This window comes from Procambarus clarkii, chromosome 32 (assembly GCF_040958095.1).
Source record: "Procambarus clarkii isolate CNS0578487 chromosome 32, FALCON_Pclarkii_2.0, whole genome shotgun sequence".
Taxonomy (NCBI): Eukaryota; Metazoa; Arthropoda; class Malacostraca; order Decapoda; family Cambaridae; genus Procambarus; species Procambarus clarkii.
The window spans coordinates 32,519,015-32,542,280 of NC_091181.1; the positions used below are offsets into that span (position 1 = coordinate 32,519,015).

Sequence of the window (23,266 nt, forward strand, 5' to 3'; positions counted from 1 at the left end):
GCTCTCCATGTTTCTTTCTCCCATGGGGATTTCTCCATTTCCAATCGAGCTGTCAGTGATTTAGGTCCCTCATGACTAGTAGTTTAGCTCTCATTCTGTGTGCTGCTGTTGCAGCTTTCTGCAGTTCATCTATGTATGCTTTGTGGTTGTGATCATATTCCTATCTGGGTCTTCTGTTGTTTGCTGGGGAAGGGGGGTAGGTGGTGTGGAAAATTACCAGAACCACTAATCATTTCCCATCTGCTGTCAGAGTTCCAGTGAGAGTGAGAGAGACTGTGTAACATTAGAATTTCGACCTTATAGTTCCTCAAACTTCCAATTTCGTCTTACTAAGAGTGACACTCTGTCTCTTTGTTTCTTTCTTATTACCTGGGGTCTCCCCCCCCCCTCCTCTGGAAATATTGTATCCGAGGTATATCTTTATTTTTGTTTCCCTTATTCTATTTATATAAGTTTTCACTAACCCTTTCTTTTATTCACTTTACTTTGTTTGTAACTTTATCAGCATTGGTGTGTCATACCATGTGAACGTTTTGTGAGAACTCAGAGTTCAGGCGAGTCATGTAATCACATTATGGAGAACTTTGTTCGTAAAGACACGAGACAGAGTTTGTCTTTAAGACCACAAATGATATGGTCTTCATAGACCCCCAGCATGATCACTGTAGACTCAAGACACCATACTCTACCTCCTCGTAAACCTGTCTTGCTGAAGTGTCTCAAACGATATTACTCGAGCTCCTCACGTCTGAGTTGTTGCTATCAGTCTACACTCACACGGGACTTTAGATAACCTATCTCAACACTGCAGCACAGGACAGATTAGAACGGTGTGTCTTCCTCCTGATGTACGTGTAGTGACTTCCTTTCTCTGGTGTGAGCGTAGTACTTCCTCCCCTGAAGTCTACTGGCCTCGCTCCTCATGTAAGCGTACTGGCTTCTCTCTCTAATGTACGTTTAGCAGCCTCCTCTCTTTCCCCATATGTAAGTGTAACCCAGGATAAGCAACAGCCGACCACCGCACACAACACAAAATATATAGAACACCCAACCGCCGACCAGATCACACTATAAGCAACACCCGATAACCGCTCACAAAACACAATATAAACAACACCTGACCGCTGTTGGTCGGGTGTTGCTTATATTTTATAGAATCTCCCACACACTCTCCCCATCTCTAAGCACCTCCCACTTCTCTCTCCAAACCACCTCCCACTCCACACACACACCCTCTATCTCCCTCCCACCATCCCACCACGTCTCCCCCCTATCACTGTAAACATTTTCCTTATACATTATCTCTATCATTGTAACTAAATGGTTTCCCCTAGAAACTAGTGGGTATGACTTACCGTGAACTTTAGGAGGGCAAAGCTCTCAACCTGCTACCAGGAGTCAGCAGTCGTCTGTTACTGTAACGACTTGTGTTAAACTACAAATCTGTTACTCGGTATGAAAATGCAAAAGTCTATGGACTCGGGGCTGAATATTTCACAGCCGCAGACTTTGTGAATTATGGGTATTTGGGCCGAGATCCCCCCGGTGCCGACCACGACCTCTTATGGCACCCCGGTATAATCATCAATCCTGTAAAGTTTAATGAGGCTAGCCCCAGGCGTCTGGCCTCCAACCTTAGATAGACCTTTTCTTTTATAGGTATAGATTATTAATTTTTATTCGAGAAAAACTACTTTGAATACCCATTACATGGGGTCGGCCGTTGCTTGGACGAGCCTGGCCTGAAGACGGGTTGCAGTGTTGAGTTTCATCACTATTGTAATAATAAAGTTTCACAGTAGCCTCATACAATATTGCAGCAAAAGGAAAGAAATACAAGGAAATATTAGAAGTCAATCCATTCATTTTAACTTGAATGTTGACCCAACACCGACAACTGTTGATAACTTTCAAATCTCAGTAGGGAACAAGTTAAATATCAACAAATATATCACAGCAGCAGACGTCCGAGTTGCACTTGAGGGGTGACGGCAATATATCCAGCACGAGCAGCAGGTGGAGGGTGCGCTGCGTCCCACACATCCTACAGTGAGCACATCAAGCAGCAGCTAGTGGCAGTCGTCCTCCAGACAGTGTGTCTGACTCGTGTACTTAGTCTTGGAGTGAGACTTGGCCACCTTCTGCTCCCCCGCTATGATCACTGTCTGGATGGCTTTGGCGGGAAGGAGGAGGTTGGCGACGCCCTGGTCCCCGACCCCGACGCTCACCTCCCGCGCCTCCTCGCCCCTGCAATATAACACACAGCTTCATCGAAGGAAAAGATTTCATGTTTTGAATACCTGAAGAGCGCTTGCCCAGAGGGCGAGTGTTCCCGCCTCCCTCCCCGCAAACACCCGGCGCCAGTGTACTAACCCAGAAATAATGTAAACAAAAGACTACACGTTATTATAAGTCGCAAACAATACTTTACCTTTCTGCACAGAATCATTTATTTTACAAAGTCATTTGTGCAAAAATTTCAGTTATGTGTCGGCTGGAAATCTAGTTTAGTAAGCATGGCTGTCATTTGACTTGAGAGGCTACCATCTCTCTAGTGGCCTCCTGGTTGATACCTGGTTACCTGCTTGATGGGGTTCTGGGAGTTCTTCTACTCCCCAAGCCCGGCCCGAGGCCAGACTTGACTTGTGAGAGTTTGGTCCACCAGGCTGTTGCTTGGAGCGGCCCGCAGGCCCGCAGGCCCACATACCCACCACAGCCCGGTTGGTCCGGCACTCCTTGGAGGAAACAATCTAGTTTCCTCTTGAAGATGTCCACGGTTGTTCCTGTAATATTTCTGATGCTCGCTGGTAGGACGTTGAACCTACCGTTGAATGGTAGAACCGTTGAACGTTGGCCTCGATGGAGACAAAGCCAGCGGCTTGTCAAAGGTCCCCTTCCAATTGTTCCCAATGATTTTTCCAGAAGAATTGTGAACTTCAGTAATTTGGCATTGAGACAGAGAGAGAGAGAGAGAGAGAGAGAGAGAGAGAGAGAGAGAGAGAGAGAGAGAGAGAGAGAGAGAGAGAGAGAGAGAGAGAGAGAGAGAGAGAGAGAGAGAGAGAGAGAGAACAAAAGCACCTACGTGTTAAGGAGGACGAGGACGGTGTGACCATCAGGGTGGAGGAAGGCGCTGGTATGGATGTTCTTGTGGTCCACCGTCGACGGGACCAGCCTGGACCCGGCCACCACAAACTTGCTGAAGTGACCCATCACGTAGAACATGGGCTGCTTGTAGAACTCGTCCGCTCTCTGCCGAGTAGAACCAAATCGGTCTGCTTGTACATCTGTCTCATCTTCATTACATATGCCTCCAGTATGAAATTCTACCAAATCATCTTACAGCTGTAATAAATGACTGAACATACATAATATATATATTATACAAATTGGAAATATAAATTAGGGTATTAATAAATGAAAATCATCAAGAACCCCAACAACCAGGGCAGGCAACAGTGGTGGACAAGAGAATGATCAATACCGACCTTGTTGACGATGATCGGGGCATCCACCTGGTTGCTGGCCCAGTTGGGGCCTCCGTCCATGTCGAGGGCCAGGTTCCAGTCCACCCAGCCGGACACGTGGTGGTTCACCACCTGTGGCAGGACAGTACCGCTGGTCAGAGGTGTCGTGTACGCCCCCGTATGAGAGGTGCCGTGTATGTGTATATATATACGCCCCGTGTGAGTGAGGAGTACCCCGTGTACGCACCTGGATGATGCTGGCGGCGTAGGACTCGGCCCGGGACCAGGAACCCAGCACCACCGCCTCCTCCCCCGCGTCGTTGAAGAACATCAACCCTGGAACTTGGGTACCAAAAGCTAAGTAAAAATATTGGTGACAAAAAAAAATATATGTTATATTTAGTAAATATATAATTCACCTCTGGTGCAAGTGTAGGGACCCATAGCCTCGGAGAAGAAAATAAAGAGTACTCAGAGAAGACCTCGAGGATCCTCACTAAACACTTTGATATTTTCTTCTCCTACCACCCCTATTCTTTTGGTATGTGTGTATATTTATACACGACCGCCCACACAATGGGTATAGGGTTCACGACCGCCCACAGGATGGGTATAGGGTTCACGACCGTCCACAGGATAGGTATAGGGTCCACGACCGCCCACACGATGGGTATAGGGTCCACGACCGCCCACACGATGGGTATGGGGGTGCATAATAAATGAATTAAACAGAAAAACCACTTGATACATGGCGCGGATGAACAGACGAGTGTAAACACTGTCCCTAATATCTTACCTATACAAGACTCTGTGTAGATGATAAACTTGTCAGGGAAGAGTTGGTGTGTGTGGTCCAGATGCTCTGGTCCATGCAGCGCGTCAGTGTACCAGTGGACCGCCACGCCGTCAACGTACCGTGCTGCTTCTGGGTCAGACAGTGTCTTCACCGCGGGGTAGGAAGGCAAACCATTCACCATCACAAACTACACAATATCACCGCTCAACGATACCTGTTTCACATGTATACTTCAAGTCAATAACGTATCAAAAGTATTTTGATTAGTGAGAACAGAGTTGTTGAAGAGACGATGGCAGCCCCCAGCGAAGGAAGACAGTCGCTGGGCTGCCACAGGGTATACTTACCGCCCCAGGGTACTCCGGCAGCACGTCCCGGTTTTCATCGCCAACCATCACCTTGAGTCTTCCCAGTCCGGCAGCCTCCAGCGTGGGACCCAGACTCTCCTTGATCCAGTCCCTCATGTCCTCTTTCTTCCACTCGCAAGAGTTCCACTTCTGATGGCGCAGTTGACGGAAGGAAGGGATGGGTCAATATACGTTGAATCCGTAATCCTTATAGGCTTCAATCCTGAATCGTCTTTTAGTTTAGTGTCCGCCATAAGATTTGGCGCCTGTTTCTAAATCTTAACACAAACTTAGCTAAAACGACGGAGGCAGAAACACTGTTCTAACATTAGAGCAAGAGGTCAGTGAGGGGGGAGGGGTATGGTCGGGGCAGTAGAAGGGCCAAAGGAAGGTCTAAACAATGCGGAAAACGGATGATTTTGAGCGGTTACCAGAGAGAGAGGCGGAGAACCGCAAGTGTCAACAATCAGAGCGAGAATGACAAACATAAACACATGAGAGTTTGAGTGTGTTCTCTTATAAACACCATTAAGAGTGACATTATATATTACATTATCTTCAGTGATGAGCACACAGCTAACGCCACACGACGCTTGCTGTACAATATACTCCAGTGTGTATGGAGAGACTTACTATATCGTCCGAAGTAGGATGGTTCTGGGTAGTGAGGCCCCACATGGCGATGCCCTCCTTCTCGTACTCCTTCACGAACCTGATACATGACACAAGTACTTCATAAGCCACCTCCTCCCCCTACCTCCATAAGAAGTGATAGAATCACTCTCTCTCTCTCTCTCTCACAAAAGTTTTACCCGAAGGAGAAATTTACTAGGCAGCGCCCCGGACCCAGGAGTGAACCTCGCAGAAGGAACATGTCCATCATTCCTCAATACATCAGTACATCAACACATCAATAGGAAGGACTTCCGCTGGGTTGTTCATTGTCCCATGTACACAGACGCAGCTGTGGCTCATCTGACTTAAATATATACACCGCTAAGCAAACTACCATTCAACCCCAACAAGCTAACTGGGTATTTAAGTATTTATTTATTTATATACATGAAGGTACATTGGGGGTTAACAGAGAACACAGAAATTAAGTTGATTTTACATTCTTGTAAAGCCACTAGCACGCATAGCGTTTCGGGCAAGTCCTTAAACTAACAGATAATTTTTAGATAATTCACAGTAAAATTGACAAAAAATGTTTACAGGTACTTTACAGCTTTACTTTACAGGTACAGATAATTTTAAGTAGAATAATTACAGTAAAATTGTCAAAAAAAATTTACAGGTACATTGCAAGAAATTTCGACATAAAACCAGATTAGAATAATACACAATAATACAATACACAATAATGAACAAGGATTACTAGGTACATTAGGATAACATTACAGGGTTATACATTGGTTCACTGAAGCACAATATGAGGATCATTTCAAGGAATAATGCAGTAGAATATGTACTCAATACAACAACCATGATATCAGATGATATGTAGGATTACAATGGTAAAGTAATATGGCTTAGGTACAAATATTGGGGGATTGGGTAGCACTAGGTACAGTGTTACCCAATTAAGTGTTTAAGTAAGTATTTGTTAAGTGCACTCTAAATTTGAGAGAAAATTGATGATTTGACTGGTACAAGTGTGTCAAAGGGTTCTTGGGGAGTAAATAAATAACGTCGCTTTTCGCGTGTATGCGCGCACTATGGCCAAAAATGGATGTAATTTTAAATGAAATCGGCTCACGAAAGTGATGTACTGTCCCGTTTTCTGTTTGAGTCCTCTGGCTTACTCGGAAAGGTTAGGAGAGGAAACTTTCAATTAACATATTTCATGACGTTTTGAAACGTAAGGAGAATTTCCTGCCCACCTAACCTACCAGAGGACCCTTAACTTACTGTTTTGGAAAAAAAAAATCCAAAATTTATTTTCAATTTTATTCATTTTCAAATTACGTCCATATTCGGCCATACGGGCAAACTGCATGTGGTAGTGGTGGTGTTAAATACAGTGGTGGTGCTAACTACCACTGTATTTAACACCACAGGAAGGTAGACGGGACCAATAACGATGGCACTAACGATGACGGGTTGTCTAGGAAGACAACCCGTCCAGGAAGATCAAGGTTACAGTAAAGAAGTTACATCTGATTAACTTATCAGCCAGTGATAGTAAGGTTCTCTGAACATGTACTCTGTATTAACTGGTATATTGTGGCCGCTATCAGGGAGTCAGGTGAGATAAGGTGCAACGATGCCTGGTCTACTACTGCCCTCATAACCTTACCACCTCACCTAGTTGTGCTTGCGGCGGGGTTGAGTTTCAGCTCTTTGGTCCCGCCTCTCAACCTGCACTGTTGTCACCGCTGGTACTGTGCCTTTCACTGCCACCTTCCACACACCACCTTTGTCTAGTACCTTAACGTTGTCTCCATTATCTTGTCACGATTTTTTGGCCAGCGTTTTATTTCACCTGATGCCTCTGTTCACCTAGCAGTAAACAACTTCTTTATAGCTAGACAACTGTTATGGCTACACAAAATGCCTAGCCAGAAACATATGAACTCAAGCACTCCACTTAATCTCTCAAGGCCGGTGGATAGCACCCATCAAGATGCGCCTCCACTTGGATAACTGTATCCAGGCATGGAGACCTTATCTTCAGAAAGTCATAGCTGCTCCGGAGAAAGTGCAACACCGGGCAACAAGAATATTTTCAAAACTAAGTCAACTCTCGTATCAGGAACGCTTGATGGCCACATGGGTAACAACACTAAACCAGGCACGACAGGATGGATCTCACTGAACATTTTACAATACTGAACAATTTGAAGGACGTTGATCCGGACAATTTCTGCATAAGGTCAGATGTAACACAAACAAGGAGCAACGTTGACCAAACCACACACTAGGAGGTGAAGGGACGACGACGTTTCGGTCCGTCCTGGACCATTCTCACAATCGACTTGAGAATGGTCCAGGACGGACCGAAACGTCGTCGTCCCTTCACCTTCTAGTGTGTGGTCTGGTCAACATACTTTTGCCACGTTATTGTGACTCATCGCATGCATAAGGAGCAACAGTTTCAAGGTCAACAAGCCACAATGCAGGACTGAGAACAGGAGATGCTTCTTCACTCACAGGGTTATAAACCCATGGACGCTCATACTCACCAAAGCCATAAATGCCAAAACTCCGTTACATTTTAAAATCCAACTGGAAACAAATCATCAGGGTAAATATGGGGGTGCCTTTGACAAGCCGCCGGCTTCCTGTCCTCGTCGAGGCCATTAAAGAGATGGTGGCGAACCCCCCCCCCCCCCCAAGCTGCCCATGACTATCCCCACACATTAACCAGTCACCCTGCAACGTAAGGTGAGGTTATCCCCCAAGATTGATTGATTGATTGATAAAAATTAAGCCAGGAAAGAGGCGGCATGGGCATGAATAACCCTTAATAGCCCTAAGCATCTGGACTCCAATATATAGTATATGCTTGTCAGCCATCCCACCAATTTTCATATGCAGAAATGAGTTGAGTTTGAGAACTGAATAAAAAATTTTATTTATATTTAAATTAATTTGATATAAGGCAGTAAAGACTGTGGCTACGACATACCTGACCAAGTAGTGTGACCAGGGCTGCCTCATCTCCGGGAGGAGCTCCCCGGATTCGTTGAGCTTACCGTTGGTCTTCATCCAGGCCGGGGGCGCCCAGGGGGAGGCCAGGAGCCGCAGCGGCCGCTCCGACAGCTCCTGTGCCCGCAGGATCACCGGCACCTACACACCACACTCTGCTACAGTAACTACTCCCGACAATTGTCACCACTTAATCACACACAGACATCACACTAACGCGATGCATCAAATGAACAAATCCACAAGGGCCGTGACGAGAATTCGAACCTGCGTCCGGGAGCATCCCAGACACTGCCTTAATCGACTGAGCTACGACAGGGTAAAAGGGTTGAAACCGAAGTTCTACTGAACTTACTGGATCCCGTAGCCTCTCCCAGGCACAAACCAGGCTTTTACACAACCCCCCCCCCCCTGCACCCGAGCTATGTCAACAGGCCGTTCTCCCTCTTCGCCCTTACATCATCACACAGAGATCCTCGTCACGTTCGAATCCTCGTCACGGCCCTTGTGGATTTGGTCACCACTTAATGTACCACACATGTTACGTGGTACCTTCTATAACCAAACATTATTGTTGCTAAATTGTGTTTATTAGTGAACTGTTAAATAACGAAAGCTGTGTTTGGAGTCCTGTAAGGTAGACATAATTTTTTTTTAAATAAAGCGAACACGACTAATGTAAAGTAATTAATTGTGTATCAGAAGCAAACCTTATATAATCTGTCTTCCTCGGCCAAGGCGAAGTGCTCAAGGTTGATATCGTCTTCGACATCGTCGTTGTAGGAGTAGGGCCTGACGGAGAAGTCCGTGCCAGCGATGGGTACGCGGCAGAGCTCGTACTCCACACCCTCGGGGTCGAAGTAGGACCTGGGGGCACTCAGAGACAGTTATTGTTGTTTCATATAGCTTCAGTATGGGGTCCGTGGATACTAAAAATACTAGTTCATCACTGATTACTAAAGTAGTAGGCATCCATCAGTCCCAGGAGACTATGGACTTGCGCACTGGCGTCGGCCTGGTCTGGAGTGGCCTCCCCAGGGCAGGTTGATTCGGGGGAGAAGCTGTCACCCAGGCAGCAGGTCCCCCCCCTCTCCACGGTGAAGCCACAGTGATCAAGTTTAGAACATGACTGTTGGCTATCACCGAGACTGTGTATGGGTGCTCTAACACACCGTCGTCAACCATGGTTCGCCTCATTAACTTAGCCAAGTTGAGAGCAGGTTACATGGTTTCCCTGGAGTACAGGGCTACCAACTGAAGGACATACAGTTAATAACGTGTGTTGAGCCTGCGAGGGGACAGCAAACCCTGCAAGTTTACTAATGTAAACTCTTGTAAGGAATAAATTAGTGTAGAGGTACATTATGTCAAGCTTTTTTTTATCTCTGCATATATAATTTCTCATTTTAACTACTGAGAATAAATAATTTACACCTCTATATATATATATTTACCGATACATAATTTCTTCAATTATCTACTATGGGTATATAATTTCTGCCACTATCTACTTTTTCCTTACATACCATCTTAAGGGAAGTTTGAGTAGCGTGTGAGAGTAGAATAGTGGTGGACATACCTGAAGCAGGTGCGCTCTCCGCCCAGGAGCAGCAGGTCCTGGGCGGGGGGCTGGGGGGGGGGGTGAAGGAAGGAACTATCAAGGGAAAGCGCCAAACAATTACGACTGTATAGCAGTTGGAAAGGGTCAGGATAAGGGTTGGGGATGGACGGGGGAAGGGAATGGTGCCCAATCTCTTGGACGGTCGGGGGATTGAGCACCGACCTGCATGAAGCGAGGCCGTCGCTCTACCGTCCAGCCCAAGTGGGAGGGGGTGAGAGTAGTGTAATGGTGGACATACCTGAGCAGCAGGTCCTGGGCGGGGGCTGAGAGTCCAGCCATGTTGATCCCGGCGGCGTCGGTGAAGGCGCCCCCGAACCCCAGCATCGTCTGGCCAAGATCGTTCACATCCAGCACCAGCCTCGCCGAACCTGACGGTAACCCCTCACATCTTTACCCGAATTTACTCGAGGGCCACCATCCTCACTACTGGCCTCGGCGAGGGCAGGAAGCCGGCGGCTTGTCGAAGGATATGTATTTACTGTATTACTCTTTTTCCCACTCTGGTATGTTCAGAAGCTACCGACTCCTGTTAGCAGACTTAGAGCTTTCTCTTTCCATAGCCTTATCCTACAAGGTTTTCCCTGGAACACGACTTGCCAATCTGTTTACAACCATATTCACTATTATTGCTGGGGGAACAGAGTGAATGATTAAGGTCTGGTGCTTTGTCAAGCCTCCCTGGACAGAGCTCCAACCCACACAAACTCGCTCGTGCTGTGGGTATGCTACTACTGCGCCACAGACCTAATATTTCTAGCTTAACTGGATTTTTGTAACCTACGATAATCAACTAGGCCTACAACTTAATTAAGAAAAAGATTCTTTTCTTACAATATGCTGTTTAATCACTGATAAACTATAATATTACACACCTCTGAGGCAACGACGGAAGTACACTTGCGGTCAAGAACGACATTACGAATGAAATGTGTTGTGAAGACATTGAGTGTGTGGGAACCCGCGAAGGTTGACATGTATGGAACACCCCACACTAATATCAGGTGTGTGACGTCACACACTATACACTCCCGGTGTACAAGTATTTCTCAGATATTGTAAAAGCTTATCAATGTATATCATGTGAAAGGTCACAGACTCATCTTCACTTTGAATAATTTAGAATAAGATTAGGTGTAGTTTAAAGAGAGATATGTGAGTGTTATGGGAACTAAACCACACATCAGATGAGAAGACGACGATGTGTCTTCATGTTTCCTCTCTTAACCTGTGTCCTCATGTCTCTTCTCAACATGGCTAACCAAGTCGTCACAGGTCTGACCCGACTGTGTTTACTATGACCGTCCAAATGACGCGCCATCCACTGCGCCGCGCCTTCACCATGCGCATTACTGTATGTGTTTTGTTTTTAACCTAACCTGAAGACTGCTTGGGGGGGAAGGGGTGTGGTTGAGAAGGTCACACTGGTTCTGTGCCGAGACGCAGCTGTGTCTGGCGGGGTAGGCTATAGACACTCTACCCAGCTGGCAAGAGATCATGTCATTGTTCCCAGCAAGGAACGAACGCACTCGAGGTACGGCGCACTGGCAAGAAAGTCTATACTCTCATTTCCTGAACGACATGCGCATGTTATTGTTGTGCAACTTGCTATAATGTACTCTCACTTAAACAATGGATTGACTCGTAACAATGGTTATATTGTAGAATATTTGCGTCAGTCTTTCTGATGATGTGTAACACGTTAAGGTATTCGTATGTTAAAACCATTGTATTCCTGCCTTTGTTATTTTGCTTACACTGCGTGTTAGTGCCTTTGCAAGAATGTTACACTCAAACTGCAATGTATACACTTCCTCAACTCAATATATATATTCTTATATATAAATAAATAAAATAAAATTCATTCTTGCAAATAATAGATAATTTATGTCAACGTTCCTATCACTCGTCGATAGACATTAAAACGTCACGTATTAAGATTGCTATGAATATAAAATCTATACTATTATATGTCCTTTCGATCACTATAAAATCCATGGAGAAACTCGCGGTATTAACTGAGAAATTTGTGTTTATTGTTATGAAACGTCATAGAACGATGACGTAGGGTGCCGAAAAATGACTAAGTCCCTCCTCCAAAAGTTGACCGTTTAGTAAACATCAGCTGCAATCTAAGCTATAGAGTATAGGCCTGGGTGACTATGCTACAAAGTATAGGCCTAGGTGACTATGCTACAAAGTATAGGCCTAGGTGACTATGCTATAAAGTATAGGTCTAGGTGACTATGCTACAAAGTATAGGCCTAGGTGACTATTACAAAGTATAGGCCTAAGTGACTAAGGATTGTCCGGTCACAAACTATGCAGTAAACTCCACTTAATACTGTGCCAGACAACAGGTTCAAAACATTGATATTAATTCTCCGATACAAAAAAAAAAATTAAAACATCTGAAAATAACTGGTAACCCGAGTGAACATTACTCACCTGTAGGGTGGCGGTGGTGTCTTCAGAGCATGAGTCATATCTTAAAGCTTTGTTAAATCATCAATAGTGCCGTCAAACAAGGACCAAGGATGCACAATACACATTGCTGTTAATTTTGTTAAGACAAGCCCAGCTGTGTCTGGGTACAAGTGACAGGATGAACAACCCAGCGGGTTTTCTTCCTTTTGGGGAGTGTTGTACATGCTGCTATGGCGGTATGTCCACTCACAAGATGAGTGTCGCTGCCCAATAAACTTGCCCCTCCGGGCAAAATTAAAAATTAAAATTAAGACAGGCGTTGGTTAAACTCACCAGCTGTTGGCTTGTCTTCCAGTTCCCGAGTGTCGGTGTGGAACCTGAGTCCCTCCCTGGAGGAGGTGACGACGGTGTAGTGTCCTGGGTCAGGTAAGGTCAACCGGCCTGGCAGGTCACAGTAGCTGGCGTCACACACACACACCACACTGTCAGACCCGAAGCTCCGAGGATTACACTCCCGGCGGCCTCCTGCAGATGCAAGACACCGTGTCAGCTACATTTGTCACAGGAGAGTAGCTTTGACCTCTGTTCGTAGTCTCATATGTGTCCCCAGTGTTACAATGTCAACCCGTCCTCGACCCAAGTCCATTTATATTACATCCAGCGGTCGACCCCACAGACGCATTCATACATGTTGTTCATCCAAAACTGGAATTTTCTCAAATATAAATTAATATTATAATATAGTAGCATATTGTGCGTATATAGGTATAGGTTAGGTTAGGTGTTTATGTTCTGTTAGCGATTATTTGTATTTATAATACGCGGTGAAGCATTTATAGCGTTGTGGTTCGAACAACGCAGTCTTTATCTTTATCAAATCTTTAGCAGTCTCCGTGGTGTAGTGGTAAGACACTCGCCTGGCGTTCCGCGAGCGCTATGTCATGGGTTCGTATCCTGGCCGGGGAGGATTTACTGGGCGCAATTCCTTAACTGTAGCCTCTGTTTAACGCAACAGTAAAATGTGTACTTGGATGAAAAAACGATTCTTCGCGGCAGGGGATCGTATTCCAGGGACCATAGGATTAAGGACTTGCCCGAAACGCTACGCGTACTAGTGGCTGTACAAGAATGTAACAACTCTTGTATATATCTCAAAAAAAAAAAAAAAAAAAAAAAAAACAGAATTCGTCAGTAATACACTTGTTCCGGAAGTGTTCGAACATCATCAGTTGTGAGTCGTGTGTAAACCGTTTTTCATTCATAAACAGGGGGTTTGGCGGGTACATGGAATCACTTTTGGGTCTTTGTTTGGATTACGGGCTGCACGATGTACGTCTACGCTCACACTTATAACCAGCCCGTCCTCCAAACAAAGATCCAAAAGTGATTCCATGCACCCGCCAAACCCCTTGTTTATGAATGAAAAGCGGTTTACACACGACTCACAACTGCTGACGTTCGAACATATCCGGAACAAGTGCTTCACTGACGAATTTTGTTCGAACCACAACGCTACAAATGCTTCACCCACGTACTACAAATACAAGTAATCGCCAACAGAACCTAAACACCTAACCTAACCTATCCTATGCCTATATATACATAATATGCCAATATATTATAATATTAATTTATACTTGTGAAAATTCCCGTTTTGAATGAACAGCACGTTAAAATTTATGAATGCGTCTGTGGGGTCGACCGCTGAATGTAATGGACTTGAGTCGAGGACGGGTTGCTTATAACACAACCCGTCCTGGGACCAAGTCCATTCTATCCAGTGGTCGACCCCAAAGATCAATTCTAACATTCTCTTCATTCAAATCTGAACCTTACTCAAATATAAATGATAATTTTTAGGCACTGGTTAGGTGTTTATGTTCTATTGGCAATTATTTGTATTTGTACAATACATGTACATCTAGTGGCTAGTGGCTCTAGGTATTGGATGTACTAGCTCTATCTTTAAATCCAACATTATGTTTGTAACTCATCCTTAATATATGTATGTTCCTTTACCCGAATAAAAATCTAATCTAATCTAATCTGTAGTACGTGGTGAAGCATTTATAGCAACCCGTCCTAGACTCAAGTCCATTATATCCAGCAATCGACCCTCAGACGCATTCATAATTTTTTACATGCTGTTCATTCAAAACGGAAGTTTTCTCAAATATAAATTAGTATTATAATATATTAGCATATTGTGCACATACCTGTATTGGCATTGGTTAGGTTAGGTGTTTAAGTTCTGATGGCGATTATTTGTATTTGTTGTACATGTGTGAAGCATTTACAGCGTTGTGATTCGAACAAAAGTCGTCAGTGAAGCACTTGTTCCGAAAGTGTTCGGACGTCATCAGTTGTGAGTCGTGTGTAACCCGTTTTTCATTCATAAACAGATGGGGGTTTGGCGGGTAGATGGAATGGATTTTGGGTCTTTGTTCGGAGGACGGGCTGTATAACAAAGCCAAGTCAGATGTTACAAGTTAATGTTTTAGTTTAGTTCATTTATTATGCACTCCATACCCATCCTGTGGGCGGTAGTGAAAAAGGTTACAGAGGGACACAATAGGCTCAGGGACTGAACCCCACAATTTATTTAGCTAAGCAAGTTACAATCTTAATGAACTAGTTACAACATTCAATGCACATCGTCACATCCTCAATGGGCTCGAGGCCGACCATAAGTACAGTTTCTAAATTAAGCAACTGACGTAAGTGGAGAGGTAGTGTGACAGTTGGTATGTTTAGGGATACTTATAGTCGAGGAGTCTAAGCCGAGCAGTAGTAACATCTGGAGTCTGCTGATTTTATTGGATGATCCATAAATGTGTGGCTCTTCTTGCATGATAGCATGATGATAGATGCAATTACTGGTGTCGATTTCACTTTGCCTCAGAGCTGCAAGATTTTGTTGAAGTTCTTGGTGTACTATTGCTCTCAGACTGTTTATTGGCAATCCAAGGTTATACTCAATTTCTCCTTTAAAGGCAGATTACTTGGCTAACTCATTAGCTCTGCCACAATGTGTGTACATCCGCATGGGAGCTTCCAGTCCATATCTATATGACAGAACGCCTGTTTGTTGTCTGTTAAAGGCTGTAGGTAAGATGCTTAGGACTAGCGTCATGCAACTTTACAGGGGCAATGGTCTGGGGAATGTGACGGAGATAGGCTTGTCAGGGACGCCAGAATTCTTGGGGAACGGCGTGCCAGGGTCACATATTCTGACTTCCACAACGATTGTTGACACTTTCCGCCAGCTTCACCTAGCTAAATATTTTGAAAACAAAAATTCTAAAACAATTTTTTCGTATAGTAATATACATTATTATTCACTGATCTCGGTAAAATTAACACTGGTTTTCTGCTATTCATACTTTGGATGTAGTAGCATAAAACAGATGATTAAAAAAAACAATTGTATTCTTACATACTTAAAACTCTGAACTGTAATGACAATCCTGACCTTAAACGCTTCCTAGAAGTTTGTAACAGAACCCATGGGCACCACACCAAAAACAAATACCTATTTGATATTCCAAGAGTGTGACTTAACAAAACTAGAAATGCTCTACAAATCAAGGGACCCAAAATGTGGAATGACCTCCCCAATCACGTCAAAGGCTGTACCTCTCTCAACCAGTTAAAGAGAAAAACCAAGTACTACCTAATACACTCCATGTGATCCACCTTACCCCCTAAATGTCAGCCCATGTCTTGTTATTTTCAAACAATACTGTTTGTTGTCCATCTTGTATAATTACTGATTTCCGCCATGTTTCCCCCCCCCTTTTCATCTGAATTTATGCTTTGATCTCAATTAGTATTAAGTTTTAGTCTAAGTGTTTTTCCCCACACCTTGCCCGAAACGCTGTGCATATTAGTGGCTTTAGGCATTGTATGTATTAGCTCTATCTAGAAATCCAACATTATGTTTGTAACTCATCTTCTATGTATGTACTTTTACCTGAATAAACATTTGATTTGATTCTCCCACAGCTTCAGAGAGTTTCTTCATCTCCGTCCCTTTCTCAAATTAAGCCGCCGATGGCGACAATCCATATACGTGACTTCACCAATAATCAAATAGGTGACTATGTTGAACCTATTCGCTACTGCCCACAGCTAGGGGTAGAAGGAACCATAATTAACAAATTCAACCCAGACAATAAACTACAGCCATAAAATATTACACATTCTCGGAAATATTTCCACAGCCTGGCATTGACCGCATGACCTACTCTTTCTCTTGTCTGAAAAGCAACACAAATTTACACCAATGACTAGGAAAGAGTGTGCAACAAACAAGCGTGTGACCTTGAGCTTGGAGAGGAGTCAGCAGCAGCAGCAGCAGCAGCAGGAGGGAGGAAGACTGTGAGGGTGTGTCCATGGTGAAGGTCAGCAACACACTGATGCTTCCTCATACCTCCCAGACATTCTCTCCCTCAGAAAGCGTGGACATAAAGACTTATGCTATGTTTACAGTTGAGAACTATATATTCGGACAGCATAAAACATGCACTAGTCAGTGTGACATAGTAATATTCTTGTGCTCTACCTAGTGTGTGCTAGTGCAGGCTAGTACACTAGTCTCTCATCCCATCTTCTCTCCTGACTATGCATGACTAATCGTACGGCGAGTGGGATATCAGATGAACTCTTAGCTGGCTCTCTCAACACTGTAATCCCATTTTTTTAATCCGAGGACCATTAACCTTAGTGGCCTCGACGAGCACAGGAAGCCAGCGGCTTGTCGACGGTCCTCCCCCCCCACCCCACATTTCCCTTGATCTTTTCCAGGGATATTTTGAAATTCAGCAGTTACGGCTTCGGCGGGTAGGCGGTTCCATGGGTTAATAACCCGGTGGGTGAAAAAGCATTTCATTTTCTCAGTCCTGCATTGTGGTTTGTTAAGCTTGAAACCGGTACTCCTTGTTTATGACCTGACCTTCTGAAGAAAACATCTGGAGCAACAACCTCCAACCTCTTCAGTATTCTAAAAGTCTCAATGAGATCTGCCCTGTCATGCCTGGTTTGTAGTGTTGTTAGCCCTGTGGCCTTCAAGCGTTCCTGGTACGAGAGTTGACTTACCTCTGGAATGACTGTTGTTGCCCGGTGTTGCACCTTCTCCAGAGCTTCTTCTGAAAATGAGGTCTCCATACTTGGACACAGTAAGTGGGGGCACACCAGAGATTTATAATATGGAATAGGGTAGCAGCATGTACATTGCAGTGTGTACACAAGTTTGTTAATATAAACTATTTTAGCGCCAAGTAACTATTAGTAAAGTACAACTTAAGGACAAGGACGAGGTATATTTTTAGCCCTAAGTGACATATATTATGAGTGATATAAATTACAATATGAACGGTGGATTAATATGTTCAGTATACCAGGGTCAAGTCACGCATGTGTGTGAGCGTCACGAGCAGCCAGGAATATTTGACCATATTAGTGTGGAGTTGGTCAGGGACGGGAGACATCTCCCGTCAAGCAGGGTGCAGTCGCACCTCCACAGATCTCCAGTATCTATTGATACTGATAATGGCTCAAAAGGAGCACCACTTATGGGCTATTCATGCCCGTGCCACCTTTTGGGTGGCTTAATCTTCATCAATCAATCGAGTTGGTCAGCACTACACTCGCCAGACATGTTCACACCGTGGGGGGGATTTCAAGATATAGGCATGCTCTAAATTTTGTCAAATAAACTGTCATAAATCGTGTTTGATGAAAGATGACATCTGAGGGACTTAAGTTTAGCTTATTTACTATAATAATAATAATAATTATTATTATGTTCATTTAGGCAAGAGTAAATACATTAAAGCAACACATGAACAGTGGAGGATTCATAAGTAACAAAAGTACAGAGCCTAAAGCCACTAATTAATAAGCAGAGCGTATCGGGAATAATTTACAAATTATGAAAACAATATATAAGCTTATTATACACACCTCAACCATCCTGTGGGCAGTAGTGTACCTGTAACACCTCCTAACTTGTAACACCACCAATTGTAACACCTCCTATAATGGAACACTACTTATCCTGAGTAACACTTCCCCATTGGTTGCACTTGGTAACACTGTTATGAGCTGACATATGATGGTTACACCGGAACCAAAGGTACACTGCCGACAAGGAAATGCTAACACCGGATTAAATACGCTGCCACCATCTGCCTTTGACCATTGAGACTATATCAAGCAACGAGGCAAGAAACATTGCTTGACGTGGAGAGTACTTTCTATGACTGTCATTAATTATGAAAACGGTTGACAGCCACTATATCCAAAAGGCTAAGAGGATTCAACAACTGACACAGACGGGAAATTTAAAAATGAGTTTATTGAGACCAAAATTATGTCAATCACCACTTATAAATCCTACTCTAACACTGGCAAAAAGTTAAGAAATTTGGACATGGAACAAAACCTCAGAGATCACACACATTACCTTAAAACCTGTCTCTCCCTGGCTGAGATGTTCTTCACAGCCCTCTCTGGACCCCGGTGTCCGACACTCTGAGTTTCCTAAGTCCCTACAGGACCTCTATATACAACCCCCACAGAGGGAGGGGAAGATCTGCTGTTGCTACCCACCAAGAATGTACAAACACTCAAGAAATATTTCAATAAGCTTGTTTGACATTCACCAAACACTCTTCAAGAGAGGAGTTATTAATTACGTGTGTGGCTGACCTCTGACCTGGCCAAAAGGGGGAGATCCAAGGATGTTTACACATAAGAATCTGGAGTCTAATTCCCTTGCATGAAATATTACATACTTGAAACTATGCTGACTAAGACTAACCCAGGAAATTTTAATCAATATACAAGATAAACTGGAGGTCATCTGGGCTGACCTCTTGGAGAAGGCTTCCCTGGGTGTGAACTCTTAAGGAGGGGGGGGGAGGTCACGGGTGTTACATACCCCATACCCATCCTTGTGGGTGGTATTTGAAAAGGAAAAAAAAAAAAAAAAGGATGGGCTCTGCAAAAGCTAAACTAAGAGGGGAGGGGTAGCAATAGTATTCTAAGAACTACTTGAAACATACATTAACCATATGTTTAAAGTTTTGCCCTATTTCCATCGTCAGGGCAATGGGGTGATCTGTAGAATGAAGTCCATCGAGTACTGAGTCTTCTAATGGGAATGACAGCTGCCTCGAGCCAGTCCTTAGCTACCAATTTCTTCCAAATGCGGATATAAACTATGTAGCAAATGTTAAAAGCCACACAGAAATGTTAGCATATCTCATGGTGGATACCGTCTGAGCCAGCCGCCACAGAATTGCAGAGGGGACAAGGCAGACTGGAGTTCGTTATAGGGGAATTAGAGGAGAGTGAGAAAGTTCAAGGGGGCAAGATGTAGTAAGGTGCTTATGAGTAAGGAAAGTAGGAGAAAGATGAGCACCAGAGCCAACAGCTGAAAAGTACGAACCCATTTCATTTGCGACAAACACAGGATCAGTCACGGACTTGGACAACACTGTACTGTAGTTATGTCTGGAACAAATTTACCCATACATTTTTGGATTTTTCAGGACATGAGGGAGAGAGGGGGTTATCTTGAGATGATTTCGGGGCTTAGTGTCCCCGCAGCCTGGTCCTCAACCAAGCCTCCACCCCCAGGAAGCAGCCCGTGACAGCTAACTCCCAGGTACCTATTTACGGCTAGGTAACAGGGGCATCAGGGTGAAAGAAACTCTGTCCATTGTTTCTCGCTGGCACCCGGGATCGAACCCGGGACCACAGGATCACGCACCCAGTGTTCTGTCCGCTCAGCCACCGACTCCTCACCGGTTTGTCCCGGTGAAGACAATGGAGGTCCCGGGGTGAGTCGCCACCCCGGTTGACACCAGGGTGACAACAATAATAGTAGAGACTTATAATTTCTAATTCTCACGCTTAGCTGTATAGATGGCCCTATGGGCACTGCACTTTCCTTTCATAACAGAACAAAAGATTCAGGTGTTGGCCGGCATCGATGCCTTTTCCAGACCACATGTTTACTTGAATGAAGGAAGGAAATGCAACAATAATTAGTTAGTTTACTTGGCTTTCTATAAAATATACTGGTAAACTAGTTACAAACAATATTAATCTGCCTGAAATTTATAAGAGACAAAGGTAGTGATTTAATTACAGTACAACGATAATGTTCGTCCTTTGAAGTCGAAGATGACCATGACTTCAATATATGAGGTCGAAAGTCGGTGGCTGTGTGTCAGATGAAGAAGGATGAGACCAATCTGTGTCCAGAAGGCTCGCCCACACACGAGACTAGATAGAAAACTATCACCTAGAGGACAACATAAAGAACATCACGCGAGGAATCTATGCTACACTTTCCAATTTCAGAATTGCTTTTAAATACAGTACATGGATGGTGAAATACTATTTATTTATTTTATATTTATTTATATATATATATACAGGAGATCTTACATTCTTGCACAACCACTAGCATGCATAGCATTTCGGGCAAGTCCTTAATCCTATGTTCCTCGGAATACGACCTCGCCAAAGCGTTTAACAACCAAGTACCCATTTTACTGTTAGGTAAACAGAGGCTACAGTTAAGGATTGGTGCCCAGTAAATCCTCCCCGGGCCAGGATACGAACCCAGGACAAAGCGATCACGTAATGCCAGAGATGTAGTAAGTGAACAATTACTAAAGAAATTGGTCATGACCTTTGTTAGACCAAAGTTGGAATGTGCAGCAATTGTATGGTGCCCACATCTTAAGAAGCATATCAACAAACTGGAAAAGGTGCAAAGACATGCAACTAAATGGCTCCTGGAACTGAAGGACAAGAGCTACAAGGAGAGGTTAGAGGCATTAAATATGTCAAACTAGAATATAGACGAAAAGAGCCAAAATTATCACTATGTACAAAATAATAACGGGAATCAATAAAACTGATAGGGAAGAATTCCTGAGACATGAAACTTCAAGAACAAATTGTCATAGATTTAAACTGACTAAACAAAGCTGCCAAACAAATATAAGAACGTTTACTCTTGCAAACAGAGTGGTAGACATTTGGAATAAGTTAAGTGAGGTGGTGGAGACCAAAACGGTCAGTAGTTACAAGGCATTATATGACAGAGTGCTGGGAAGAAAGGAAACCATGAGCACAGCTCTCATCCTGTAACTACACTTTGGTAATTACAGAAATAAGCTTACTCAGAGAGTATCTCATATGTTCCTGGCACACACAGTGTGTCATTGATGAAATAACAATTAGAAATGGATTACTGAAGCATTGTGAAGAAACATAAAAGTAACAGGAAAACAGCAAACTACTCACCTTTCAACTCCTGCCCTGCATCTCTTTTATACCTGACAACACCGCTGTGCACAAGAAAAAACTTCCTAAAAATTTGGTTCTTTCTAATATTGACAAAATGATCATACACAATAAAAAATATGTAGATTACTTTAGGCATGGTGAAGCTAGGAACTCTCGCGATGCCTTCATGACAAGCATTCATGGACCCACTGCCCCATAGTGGTCACTCTGGGCCAGGAGTTGTTGTGAACATATTTTTACATATTCATTTCAATGTTTCTGATTTGCTATCTGTTTTTCTTTTGCAGTAATATTATTCAATAGTGTGTCATTCGATAAAATTATGTAATAAAATGTATGGAACATCGGAATGCTCAAATATATTCGTGTCCCTAATATACACTTGGTACTCCCAAGCACGTGCCCTAGACCACCACACCACGACATGATCAATAGCAATGCAACCTTGGATTCAACTGTATCCTCTAGGGCTCCTGAGGTTTCCAATGAAGCTCAATCAGGGTTTCATTAAGCGTTGGAGGTAGAACTCCTTGACTCATTGACCTTGGTTAGTGAAGGATGGAAGGATGAGTTGGCAGCAAAGCACAACAAATCATGTGGAAACAAATAAAAATACTACCAGTTGGATAACAACCAAGTGAGGTGGAACTGTAAACCAAGACATCGTGAAAGTGTCAGGTGCAAATGGTGGACGATGGCAAGAGACAAACTGTCAAGTGTGCAGAGGAGCAGCACAAGTGGCTACATATTTCACCAAGTTTCCTTCAGTGACAGGGTCAGTAACAATGATTCCTGTTTTGGATGTCATCATAACTGTGCACAGTAAATGTGCCCACTCAAGCCATAAATTCCACATCATGGTAAATTATTCTTTCCAAATACTGTATTACATGTGTAGTGTAAGCCCACTTATTTTTAAGTTCCAATATGTTCAGAACTGCTGCCAAATATGGCTGCTAAATGGTCCTTTTACTTCCTTCATATTTACACACCATTCTGATGTTCTTCATTATACACATTCAGGTCTGACTTCAACTAATTCTTCTTTAAGAAGATGACCTTGCAAGGTTCTTTCCACATCATCAGTATAAACTAGCTAATTTGAAATTCACTTCTGCCTTTCTTATGGTGTAAGATCTGAAAATTGAACAGGTCAATATCTTGAAAACAAAACAAAAAACTTTGTTTTTTTTTTGCTATTGTTTCAGTTTCATATTTGTTTTGGGTGAGAACATTCTCTCCTGCAAAATTTGGTATTGCTACAGGGGTGGAGTCTATTTTTAACAAGGCATCATAATGGACTTGTAAATACAAAACTATTGAAATTCTGTTTTCATGTGTAATTTTGAGGGGTTTGTAGATTGTTTCTTGTAATTCTATATTTTCAGACAAGTAACACAGAGCCCAAACCATTAGAAATAGCATTTAATTCACATTGAACAAATCAACAAGGGCCGTGACGAGGGTTCGAACCTACATCCAAGAGTATCGCTGACGCTGCCTCGAAATCATAATCGACTTAATCCTCACGGCCCTTGTGGATTTGTTCATTTGATGCATCACGCCATTGTGATTTCTGTGTTTAATTCACATTGTGAAGTACTGTGACATCGAGTGTCTATTTTGCTCATGA

The 23,266-nt window shown here is 43.5% G+C and overlaps 1 protein-coding gene and 1 long non-coding RNA gene across 3 annotated transcripts in view; both read right to left on the reverse strand.

The window, feature by feature from the left end:
- Positions 1–1,844: 1,844 nt before the first annotated feature.
- The window catches only part of LOC123759384 (uncharacterized), a 32,556-nt gene continuing 11,134 nt past the window's right edge, over positions 1,845–23,266 (reverse strand). For both annotated transcript variants that reach the window (XM_069335173.1, XM_069335172.1), the window contains exons 10-20: positions 12,637–12,828; positions 10,118–10,247; positions 8,969–9,125; positions 8,239–8,399; positions 5,241–5,319; positions 4,608–4,757; positions 4,261–4,405; positions 3,712–3,806; positions 3,486–3,596; positions 3,083–3,249; positions 1,845–2,247 (exon numbers count right to left, since the gene is read on the reverse strand). In XM_069335173.1, coding sequence (XP_069191274.1) covers positions 2,070–2,247; positions 3,083–3,249; positions 3,486–3,596; positions 3,712–3,806; positions 4,261–4,405; positions 4,608–4,757; positions 5,241–5,319; positions 8,239–8,399; positions 8,969–9,125; positions 10,118–10,247; positions 12,637–12,828 — 1,565 coding nt within the window. In that variant the 3' untranslated portion in view covers positions 1,845–2,069. The remainder of the gene's footprint in view (positions 2,248–3,082; positions 3,250–3,485; positions 3,597–3,711; positions 3,807–4,260; positions 4,406–4,607; positions 4,758–5,240; positions 5,320–8,238; positions 8,400–8,968; positions 9,126–10,117; positions 10,248–12,636; positions 12,829–23,266) is intronic.
- LOC138370617 (uncharacterized) lies at positions 14,876–16,620 on the reverse strand. Its single transcript, XR_011230180.1, has 2 exons — positions 16,277–16,620; positions 14,876–15,579 (listed from the first exon to the last, which is right to left on the reverse strand). It is a non-coding gene; the product is annotated as an uncharacterized lncRNA (long non-coding RNA).